This window comes from Narcine bancroftii, chromosome 1 (assembly GCF_036971445.1).
Source record: "Narcine bancroftii isolate sNarBan1 chromosome 1, sNarBan1.hap1, whole genome shotgun sequence".
Taxonomy (NCBI): domain Eukaryota; kingdom Metazoa; phylum Chordata; class Chondrichthyes; order Torpediniformes; family Narcinidae; genus Narcine; species Narcine bancroftii.
The window spans coordinates 27,112,626-27,125,061 of NC_091469.1; the positions used below are offsets into that span (position 1 = coordinate 27,112,626).

Genomic DNA, 12,436 nt, shown 5'->3' on the forward strand with positions numbered 1-12,436 from the left:
TAAACATGTCAGCCAGTAATTGCAGAAGAACTCCAGTTAGATTTTAGGTCAATAGTTTAATACACCAAAATATAGAGCATCCTCTGTAATAACACTCAAATGTGTAATGAAACAATGTTATCTCTTTCTCTAACCAGGCTGATAATCCAGCTTTCCCAATCTAAAATAAATTTATACCCTCCATCAATCCGGAAACAGGTGGGACTCCACACAAAGGCTACTAGATCCAGTGTAAGAAGATACAGTATATAACTGAAGCCAATGAGGTAATAACCGAACCTAATTACTATTTCATGAATCGATTAGAGCCATGATGTTGCTAGTTGAAAATTGGAAGCTTGTTGTATCTGAACGATGGTGATTCAATGTATTAGAAATGTTAGCAAAAGCCCATTGTTGTGCCTAATCCATGACAGCCTGTAAGAGATATTCATTTACTCTTGATACAGGAGGCAGTAGGCTTGCATGCCAGCACATAGCTGGATAGGATAAGAACCATCTGCTCATGTCTATCACTCCTCAGTCCCAGTCTTTTGAAATTTCCTATTTATACTTTGATCAGCCAGGGCCTCTTTTCGGGACTGTTAGTGAATCCAGAGAAGCTAACATCTATGAACTCTGATTTGAATACAGGATTCAAGCGTTTATTCATCTGTTGGGCAGAAAAATATCATTTCTGATTGACGATCATCATGAACTTTATCCCAGTCAACATTCCACTCCTGATGATTTTCCTTGTGACAACTGGGGGCTCAGCTGACGGAATCCTTCCCAAAGGTTTGCTTTAGTTACTGAATTGTTGCATTTAGGAGATTGCTTTGTGTTTGGAAATTTCCATGTACAGTTTCTCAATAATGTTTTTGAACCACTGTAACTGTTAATTTAATTGCCAATAAGTAATGAGCTTGATTTGTTTGAAAGAAGATACAGTTAAAATATGGTTAGTTAAAATAGCACAAGGCCAGGAACAAGCAAGGCACTCAGTGTTAGCTACTCCAGGTTTGTTTGATAGGTGACAATTGATGATCATTTTTTACCTAAGCATGTCAGTTATTTACCTTGAGGTATAGCCTGCCAAATTTGTATTAACAAAATGCTGATCCATGCAATAATTCTACTATTAATTGCAACAAAACATATTTAGTTTGATGAGAGCCTGGTTGATTTGAAAATGCCACTAGACTGATGGCTAGAAAAATGCCCAGAGAAGCTTACTGTTCACAGCAGCTTGCCCCGTGTGTCCAACTTCAAGTCGACTATGAAGTGAAGTCTGATCTTTTACAAGGCTAATGAGGTTGACATACTGTGAAAGAGCCACGAGGTATCATAGAACAACAGATGGGTCTAGTGTCAGGGGAAGAAAGTCAAAAGATTAATTAGATAGAAGATGATCACAACCAGTCCTCCAACCCTCTGGGCTTAGTTGCCAAGGCAATTGGGCACCTTGCTGTTGGGAGGGGATGGGGGTTGGTGGGGGGTGAGGTGGGGGATGGGCGAGCACTGGGATCTACAGTGATTGTAAACCCTAGTTGAGTTCCCATTGTGGATGCTTGGATTGCTCTGAAGCAAGTGGTGAGACAATATAGTTGTTCTTGGCTTCAGAGGGTTAAGTGGTGACTTCACTACTTGTTGTCATGCAGGAAAAAGTAGGAATGTTCAACCCTCACATAACCCTCACCATGCTTTCTTCAAGGAGGCCCTCGGCTTATTTGGTTCCCTCAGATTAGCAGCCTCTGCCTGCACCCCTTCTGATTTTTTGAGGGCATGGAGATGCAGGACCACATAAGCTCTCTGCTCATACACCCACTTTTGTTTAGATTCTCTTGAATCAGTAACCTGAACACAAAATATCCAGGCTGGCATCTAGTGGACCACCAAGGGGACCTTCATTCTGCTTTTCAAAGCCCCAATGTCCCATTCAGGTAGAAGGGGTCCCTTGGGAACATTTTGAAAAAGAGCCAAGTGGATTGACACCGTTGTCATGCCCAAAATTCATTGCCCACTGAAATCAGCAACCTGCTCTTTGCTCAATGTCGAGGCAGGCCAATTAACAAATGGAGATGGAGTTGAGAAGCTCCTGTCCTCGTCCATACTATATCCTCCCTGAGTCCCACCCCCATAAATATCTTGATCCTGGATCAGACCAAGGAGGAAGAGGTCCCATGTTGGGAAGGACAGCAGATGAATTTTAACATGGATGAATGTGAGCTGATACAATTTAACTAATAAGGGTTAGATATACATATTTGATTGGGCTTTAGGGAGTATTGAGGAACAGAAGGACTTCAGCGTACAAGTAATCCAAAGGACCCGGAAGGTAGATAAGTTTGGGATCAAGGCATGTTGATTGCTGGTTTTCATTAGCTAATTCATAGAAGATGCAGGAGGTGCAGATACAGGTAGAGGGAGAGACCACTGAGAAAAGAGGGTAAGGTTAGAGAGAAAAGTAAACATAGGAGTAATTAAAGATCAAGGTGATGATACCTCAAATGAGAAAAATCGGTGTAGACTCGTTTTGATGCCGTATGACTGCAATTTTATCAGTTTGTTACCCTTCCTGCACATTATCCCTTCACACCAATAATTACTTAGGAACATAGAAAAAAGAAGAGACAGGAGCTTCTCAAGTCTATTCTGGCATTCAGTTAAATCATGCCTGGTCACTATCCTCGGTCCATTCATCTGCCACAGTACCTTGGCTCTTCTGTTATATCAACTAATACCCCATTGTGCCTTCAAGTTAAATGACAGTATTTACCCAGGGCCAGCCTACAGATCCTACATGCTCTGACATAAATATATGATCCTCACCTCTGCTAAATTGTGATTTTTGGAGAAAAGCAAATCAGGTCAAGACAAGTCACCTTTATTTGTCGCTCATACCATAACTACTAATGCAACACAGCATAAAGACGCGTTCTCCAAGACCATGAAGCATTCCTGATCACCATGCATTGTGTGCAACTCTTCCTGAACAGCTAGTCTCTCTTTAATTTTAAGGTTGCACCTGCAAGGTTTGACGTAGAAAATATTTTTCAGTTGCTGCCGGGATATGCTCTTGTGAACCATTAATGGCCTAAATGTACATAGATTGTGATTCCAACATAAATGCAGAAATTACAACGGATAATTTCCCTTGTACTGATCTCATCAGAGGATCTGTAGGATCATCTACACAGGACCTTTGGATACTTGAACCCAATGGGTATATCTCAGGTGCCTAGCTACCCAATGACGAAGAGTTACAAATCCTCATGTTATCTTTGCCCATTCCTTTTCCCAATTATCCTTTGCCCGATTTGATGACTCCCTGCTCTTCAACCCTTCTTTATGCTAATTGATCTTTCCTTCTCATTGCATTCCTATACTTTGTTCCCTTGGATGTTAGAGATAACCTATTAGTCTGTTGGCAGAAGAACCCTTCTCACTGTACTGGATATTTTTAGACAAATAAACTTAAACTAGTGAGCTGATAGACTCTCCAGTGCTCACCGTGTAGCAGCGTGCTACATGATCCTAGGTGGTATTGAGACTGGAAATCTCAGCACAAGGACATCCAGAGATGACTCCTGGGACAAACAGAGTTTCCTCCCAAAGCCCATTGACTGATCTAATCTGGATGTTTCAGAAGAATTGAGACAATTGATTGAGTGGAGCTAACCCTTCTAAATGTGAAATCCACCATTAGGGACTATATCTTATATTCAGAGGCAGAACATTCAGATGTGATCACATGATCACAGAAAACATACCTTCACATGAAGGACCCCTGAGATCTGAATCTCACCCCTCACCCAACTCCACTCCAATACTTGATAAGGCGAGGAATCAACTGAAATGACAGAACTAAAATCAACATATTTTCTTAGTCAGCAGGGATATAAGGGTTAAGGTGACTTGGTGGGGTTAGAAAATGGATCAACTGTTGTCTAATTGGGTGTCAGAATAGACTTATGAGAGTGAATGGTATAATAAATCTTGATCCGTGAGATGCTAATGGGTGCAGTTCACCTTAATATTGGATTGTGATGTCACTCTGTGATTCTTTTTTTATTTTAATTTTCAAAAATTTAAACATACAGCATGGAGACAGGCCATTTATGTCCATGAGCCCATGCTGCCCAATTACAACAGATTAACACAACCCCCCAGTATGTTTTGAATGTTAAAAACTATCAGCTAGAAGAACTCACCAGGTCAAACAGCATTGATGTGAGAAAATGAGAATGAGGATGGGAAAGTGGACAAAGTGGGGGGTGGGGGGAAATAATAGTACAGAAGAAGAGAGAGGGAACTATTAACTGAAATAGGAAAAATTTGTGTTCATACCATTGGCTTGCAACAGCCCAGGCAGAATATAAGGGTAAAAGCACAGAATTCCTGGAGGAACCCAGCAGGTCTCGAAGTGACCAAAGGAAGTAAAGATATATTACCCATGTTTTGCACCTGAGCCCTTCTTCAAGGTAGATGGGCTCAGGCTCGAAATGTTGGTTACAGTGATACATCTTTACCTCCTATTGATGCTGTGAGATCTTCTGAGTTCCTCCAGCATTTCTGAGTTTTAACTACAATCACAGTGCCTGCAGACTTCCGTGTTTCACCCCAAATATGAGGTGGTATTCCTCTATTTTACATTGGGCCCCATTCTGAAAGTGAAGAAGGCCCAGGACAGACAGGTCAGTGGGGAATGAGAATGGGAATTGAAACGGTAGGCAACAGGAGTTCAAGTTGGCCCTTGTGGACAGAATAGAAAGTCTTTGAAAGTCCCCAAGTCTGTACTTTGTCTCACCAACATAGAAGAGGCCACAGCAGGAGTACTGAATGCAGTCAATGAGGTTAGAGGAGGAGGCATGAATCGTGCCTCATGTGGAAGGGCTGTTTGTGTCCCTGGATAGTGGTGTATGAGCAAGTGCTGCACTTACTGTGTGGGTTGCAGGGGCAACTACTAGGTGTCATGGAGAAGTGGGTGGAGAGGGATGAGCAGACAAGAGAGAAGCAGAGGGAGCTATCCCTGTGGGAAGGGGAGATGCGTCCAGTGGTGGGGGTCTAGTTGCAGCTGGAGCAAATGACAGAGAATGAGATGCTGAATGCAAGGGGCTGGTGGGGTGAAAGGTGAGAATAAAAGGAACCCTATTCTCTTCTGTTTAGTTTCTCTTTATAACCACCATTGTCTTCTCTTCCTAATGATTCCAGCTCCAGCAGCCTTTGTCTTCTAATTACCCACACCATCCTGTACAACTCATCTTCCTCAACAAAGGGGTCAGGTTTTTCTTGCCTCTCTCCCCACTCCCCCCCCCCCCGCCCCTCCAAACCCTTTGTCTGGCATCTGCCAATCTACTGCCTCTGTTCATCATGCTTCACCTCTCCTTGGTTCATCAATCCCACATCCCACTGTCCCACCCCTTCCACCTTCTCCTCTTTACACTAGCTTCTCTTCCACAGAAGCCCAGTCTTGATGAAGGGTTTAGACCATCAACCATTATTTTTTTGCCATTGATGCTGCTTGACCTGATGAGCTCCTCTGGCAGATTTTGTTCAGCTTTAAATTTTAGCGAAGAGGGAGAGGGAAAAGAAAGGAATTATGCAAAAGATTACCACCAGAATGAGCCAATTGAGCTGACATGTCTGTTTATTGCTGAATATTGTATGAAATTATGTGTAAATAAAGTCATCATTGCTGTTTCAATACTTAATGCACATCGTAGAATTTGCAAAGTGAGGAAGAAAATGTTTTTGGGGGTTACGTTGGGGTGTGAGAGGAAAGGGAATGATATTTAAAAGCCAAAGTGTATGGAAACTGGGCAGATGGAAGCAGGAAGTTTCAGAGGGACATAGACAGATGAGGTCAGTGTAGAAAACTTTGGGCAGATGGAGCTCAATGTGGAGAAATGTGAGGTCATTAATTTTGCATCCAAGATAAATACACTGGAATATTTTCTTAATGGTGAGAGTTGAGGAGCTGTGGAAGAGCAATAAGCTTTAAAGATCCAGGTGTTATTTCAAACATTCACAGGATAAGGGCATTGTCGACAAGGCCAACTTTCATTGCACATCCCTAATTGTTCAGAGACTGGGGGGCTTGTTGGTCTATTAAAGAGGGCAGTTAAGAGTCAAGCAGAGAGCTATGGATCTGGAGTCTTTACAAGCCTAACGGATAGCAGATTTATTTCCCCAAAGGACACTAATGAACCAGATGTGTTCTTACAACAATCTATAGTTTCAAGATCTGCCTTACGGATAAAAGCTTTCTAATTTCAGATGTTATTCAATTATTTGAATTCAAATTCCCAGTTACCCTTGTGAAATTGGCACTCGTATTCTCAGACCAATGAACCAGGTCTCTGCATAATATCACATCACAAGTGCTAGCAGAAAACCCAATTGACATTGGGACACCAGACTCTCAAATCAAGAGCATAGGCAAAAAACAAATATCTGAAGGCTACTGTTTCTGAAGGTTTTTGTGTTAAAAGATCTACATAAACACAGATTGATAGTTCTGTGGCCTTGCTGTATTTGCAGGGGATGATTAGAATATTCAGACATGATTCCTTAAAGGACACAAAACAAGAGGAACTGGGGAAATGTTACCCATGCTAGAATATTTCAGTGGTTCCAATTAAATTTAAATAGTTCATGCTCCCTGTTTTTACATTGCAATCTAACTGCAGCTTTGGGATTTATGTACAAGTAGAATCTGACACCCAAAGTCAGTAAGTTGCCTATTGATTCTGCCATGCCCCATGTAGTTCAGCATTTTCAACAGCAATATGAATTGACAAAAATGTATCCTTATTCCAGTCCTAAATGGATAACTGTTTGTCCTAAAATTACATCCTCAACTACCCAGGACAGACAAGGCCATAAGTGCATGGATACACTGACCTGCTGGATCCCCCTCCAAATTACATGCCATGCTGACTTGGAAGTACCATTGTTAAGAATAAATCTCAGAATTCCCTATCCTAATGTACTGAGGGAGCCCCAGAAGGACTGCCACACTTTAAGAAGGCATCTAACCACTGCCTTCTCAATTAAGAATGGATAATATAACCATATAACCATTTACGGAGCAGAAACAGGCCATGTCGGCCTTTCGAATCCACACTGGTTTACTAGAACAACTCCACTAGCTCAAACCTCCCGCTCTCCGCCAATAACCCTCCAACCCCCTCACCTCCATGTACACATCCAACCTTCTCTTAAATGACAGACGGGACCCTGATACAACTATCTCATTCAAAAGATCATTCCATTCTGCCACCACTCGCTGAGTGAAAAAGCCACCTCTAATATTTCTCCTAAAGTGTTGCCCTCTTACCCTTAACTCATGGCCTCTTGTTCCAACCTCCCCTGCTCTCAGAGGAAAGAGTCTGTTTATGTCTAGTCTATCTATTCCTTTCATAATTTTAAATACCTCTATCAAGTCCCCTCTCAGTCATCTACGTTCCAATGAATAAAGTCCCAGTCTCCTTAATCTCTCCCTGTAATCCAGATGTTGAAAGAGGCAACATCCTTGTGAATCTTCTCTGCACTCTCTCCACCTTATCTATATACTTTCTATAATTTGGAGACCAGAACTGAGCACAGTACTCCAAACCTGGCCTCACCAATGCCTTAAACAGCTGCAGCATCGCCTCCCAGCTCCTACACTCTATACTATGATTTATGAAGGCCAGCATACCATATGCCTTCTTAACCACCCTGTCTACATGGGAATCCACCTTCAGTGAACTCTGTACCATAACCCCCAGGTCCCTTTGCTCCTCTGCGTGCCTCAATGCCCTCCTCTTAACTGTATATGTTCTATACTGGTTATTTTTACCGAAATGCAACACCTCACACTTGTCTATATTGAATTCCATCTGCCATCTTTCAGCCCACTCTTCCAAACAAACCAAATCCTTCTGTAATCCAAGAAAATCTACCTCACTATCCACCACTCCCCCTATTTTCGTATCATCCGCATATTTGCTTACCCAGTTAACCACACCCTCCTCTAAATCATTAATATAAATGATAAGCAACAAGGGACCCAGCACTGAACCCTGAGGAAACCCCCACTTGTCACAGGCTTCCAATCTGACATACAGTTGTCCACCATGACTCTCTGCTGTCTATCTCACAGCCTCTTCTGAACCCATGTCACAATCTCTCTACTAATTCCTAGTGACTGAACCTTCCATGTGGAACCTTATCACAAGCCTTACTAAAATTCAAATAGATCACATCCACCACTCGACTTTCATCCACCTTTTCTGTCACTTCCTCAAAAAACTCGACAAGGTTCGTCAAACATGACTTTCTTTGTACAATCCCATGCTGAGTTCCCCTAATCAATCCCTGCCTATCCAGATATGTGTATATACTATCTCAAAGAATACCCTCCATAACCTTCCCAACCACCGAAGTCAAACTTATTGGTCAATAATTACTCGGCCTACACCTACTGCCTTTTTTGAACAACGAAACTACGTTTGTGTGGTGGTACACCACCGGCCTACTACAGGGGGCAATCTCTGTACCTGCAGGAGTGCAAGGGGACAGGACAACATCTGGCCGGCTGTCAATCAGTCGGCCTGAAGGGATCAAGCCCCACCCTGTCAGGTGTCAATCACCCTCCGGGATATAAGCCTGCACCAGCCTCCCGAAGCTCACTCAGAGTTACTGCAGCTACAGCCAGCCTGGCTCTATGGAAGACTTTGTGGATTAAAGCCTGTTGTACGGTTTTTTTTACCTTGTGTGTGTCTGATTCTGGCTAACAGCGCACCACAATTTGCAACCCTCCAATCATGTGGTACAGCCCCCTCCTCCAGTGATCTTTGAAAAATCACTGTCAGTGCCCCCACTATTTGTTCCCTGACCTCCCTTAAAGTCCTTGGAAAAATCCCATCCGGACCTGGAGACTTATCCACCTTAATTGTTCCTAGAAGCTCCAAAACTCTTGCTTTACTAATCCCTATCCTTTCCATAACTAAGCCCTTTGCCTCTCTTATCTTGTATAGCCCAATGTCCCTTTCCCTCGTGAATACAGACGATAAAAAATTGTTCAATATTTCTCCCATCTCATACGATTCCCGACATAGTTTTCCGGTCCCATCATCCAGTGGACCTATTCTATCCTTAACCCTCCTTTTACTGTTCACATATCTGTAAAAACCTTTAGGATTCACCTCATACCTTCTTTTTGCCTTTCTAATTTCCCTCTTAAGGTTCTTCCTGCAATCTAAGTAACGACCATACATCTCCTCAATCCCTTGTTTTTTATATTTGGTATAGGCCTCTCTCTTGTCCTGAACCAACTTCTTAATTTCACCAGAAAATCACAGCTCCTTCGAACCTCTAGTCTTCCCCTTCAGCCTGACTGGAACATAAAGATCCTGTACTCTCAAAATTTCACCCCTAAATGGCCCCCAAATTTCCTCTACATCCTTTCCGGCAAAAAGATCAGCCCACACAACTCTCTGCAAATCCCTTCTCATTTCTCCAAATCTGGCCTTCCCCCACTCAAAGATCTTAAACCTCGGACCCGACCTATCCCTTTCCATCATTAAGCTAAAGCTAATGGACCCATGATCACTGGATCCGAAATTCTCTTCACACTTACCTCCGTCACCTGCCCCATTGCATTCCCAAACAACAGATCTAACACCGCTCCCCTTCTAGTTGGAGTCTCAACATGTTGATGAAAAAAGCAATCCTGAACACAATACATAAGTACTAAGCCATCTTGCTCTTTAACTGACTGCATTTCCCAATCTATATTTGGAAAATTGAAATCCCCATCCAACACTACCCTATTTCTACTGCACATCTTACCTATTTCCTTGCACATTTGCTCTTCTAGTTCCCTTTCCCCATTTGGAGGCCTATAATATATCCCCATAATAGTAATCTCACCCTTCATATTTTTCAGCTCTACCCACACTGCCCCCTTCGATGAGCCCTCCAGTCTACCTTGCCTCAGCACTGCTGTAATATCCTCTCTGACAAGTAATGCCACACCTCCCCCTCTTAATCCATCAACTCTGTCACATCTAAAGCAGCGAAATTCTGGAACATTCAACTGCCAGTCACAACCTTCCTTCAACCACATCTTGCTAATGGCCACAACATCATAATTCCACATGTCAATCCAAACCTTTAGCTCATCCATCTTCCTTACTATGCTCCTCGCATTAAAATAAGTACATCTCTGGGATCTCCTACATCCTACCTTCTGCATATCCTCCTCTCTACCATTCTCACAATTTTCACTACAACATCTTTTTACTACTTCCTACTTTTCCTCCCTCAAATTATTCAAACTTGTCTCTTTCCTTAGCCTACAAACCCTCATCCTGCTGTCCTGCATAACTTGAAACTCTGTCCCCAACCATACTAGTTTAAACCCCCCCCCCCGCCCCCGATAGCCCTAGCAAATGCCCCACCAGGAGACTAGTCCCTCTGGGATTAAGATGTAACCCATCATTACGGTATAGGTCCCATCTTCCCCAAAAAAGGTCCCAGTGGTCCAAGAATTTGAAACCCTATCTCTTACTCCACCCCTTTAGCCACGTGTTTAACCTCCACCTAATTCTATTTCTGCCCTCACTGTCATGTGGCACAGAAAGCAATCCAGAGATTATCCCCTTAGTGGTCCTCCTTTTAAGCTTCCTACCCAACTCTCTATACTCATTCTGCTGGACCACTTCCTCCTTCCTTCCAACATCATTGGTACCAACATGTACCACAGCCTCAGGCTCCTTACCCTCCCCTTTAAGGACGTTCTGAATGGGCATAGTCACATCCCGGACCCTGGCACCAGGGAGGCAAACCACCATCTGGTTTTCCTTATCGCATCCACAAAAACCTCTGTCTGTCCTCCTAACCATTGAATCCCCTATAACTATCGCCCTTTTCCTTTTATCCCTACCTTTCTGGGTCACAGAGGTTGACCCCACACCTCGATCATTGTTAACCTTGGCAATGATACCTAGAATCACATAATTTTTTTTAAAGTTGTTTTCAGTTAACGAGTGATGTTGGCAAGGTTAGTATTTTATTGGGTGAGCACCTTCTTGAGCCACTGTAATCCTTTGTGAAAGGGCTCTCATGGTGATTTAGATCCTGCCACTTTCTCTCAGAATCTTACTTGTTTTAATTGGATACCTTCTTATTGTTCTAAAACCCAATGAAGGCCAGACTTATTCCATTTCTCCTTGTTGGGCAACATCCCAGGCATTGAACTCATGAATCTGCGCTATGCTGGGCCCAAGTGACTAGATGCAGAGCAAATTTGATGCGCACCTTTGCTACTGACTGCAAGATTCCTGGGGACATATTGGTACATTGCATAGCAAGAGTTCCAGGAAGCAAAGTACTGAGCCTTCTATTTCAAATCAAACCAAGTTTTGCCCTAAAAAGAGGGACTAATGGTGGACGAGGGATTGGAAGAGGGACTAATAAAAATAAGTGTTTCGTACAAAAATGAGATATGTGGATTTTATCAGTAAAAATCTGAAATTTTGATGATGTGGAAAGATTTTTTTTAAAGTACCAAAATTAATCCTCATCAGAACTTGTCCTGATTATGCATGTAAAGACCACTTCAAAAGAAAAGAGTTTGTCGCTCAATTGCTTCTCTTCATTGTAACTGCTTTAAATTATGGAATTCCACAGCTGTCAAAATAGTTCACTTTGGGACTGAAGGCTAAAATTAACAGACTCAGGAACAGACTGAAACTAGGTATAATCCTTCCATACATAAATGTGCTAATGTCACCTGTGGCATTGGTGAACTAGAAATTATATTATCACGCTCAGGAGTCCATGGGTTTCTTATACAGTAGGTCATCTGTAGTGGCACAGTGCGGGTGGATATTACTGATGTAATAAGAGCTAGAATGTAAAACAAGGTTGATGATAAACAGTGAAAATTCCCCAAAATTTTCCCACCAAAACAAAACAAAAATCTAATCACAAGTCTGGAAAGGGCCTCGAGCTTGTCCCGCTCCTCTCCCATTAGAAGTCTGCACTAGGTAAAGGAATACTTAATGTACTCCATGGGTGAAAAAATATTGAAGCTCTGGACCATACCTACTCAAGGCATGAATGCAAGAAAGGGAATACTAAACATATGCTTGCATTTACTGCTCATTTTCCATTGCCCAACATACTAAGTGAAATAGATCTGTCATCTTCTTGACCTTTGCAATCTTTCTGGATTTCTGCTTTGCTAATTCTGGCTGCCTGCTCATCTCTGAATTGAATGGTACCTTCCCACTCCCATAGCCCTAAGCTCTGGAGTTCCCTCCCTGAACCTGTTTGTGTCCCTCACTTTAAGATCTTCCTCTTCAACCAAACTTCTAACTTTCTATGTGGCTCAAGACTATCTTCCTCTCTGTCACAATTCTATCAAATTCCTGGACATTTAAAGGCATTAAATATGAAAGAT

The 12,436-nt window shown here is 42.4% G+C and overlaps 1 protein-coding gene across 1 annotated transcript in view; it reads left to right on the plus strand.

The window, feature by feature from the left end:
- Positions 1 to 589: 589 nt before the first annotated feature.
- The window catches only part of musk (muscle, skeletal, receptor tyrosine kinase), a 185,870-nt gene continuing 174,023 nt past the window's right edge, over positions 590 to 12,436 (plus strand). The window contains exon 1 of the mRNA XM_069922949.1: positions 590 to 777. Within this exon, the coding sequence (XP_069779050.1) occupies positions 693 to 777 (85 nt within the window). The 5' untranslated portion in view covers positions 590 to 692. The remainder of the gene's footprint in view (positions 778 to 12,436) is intronic.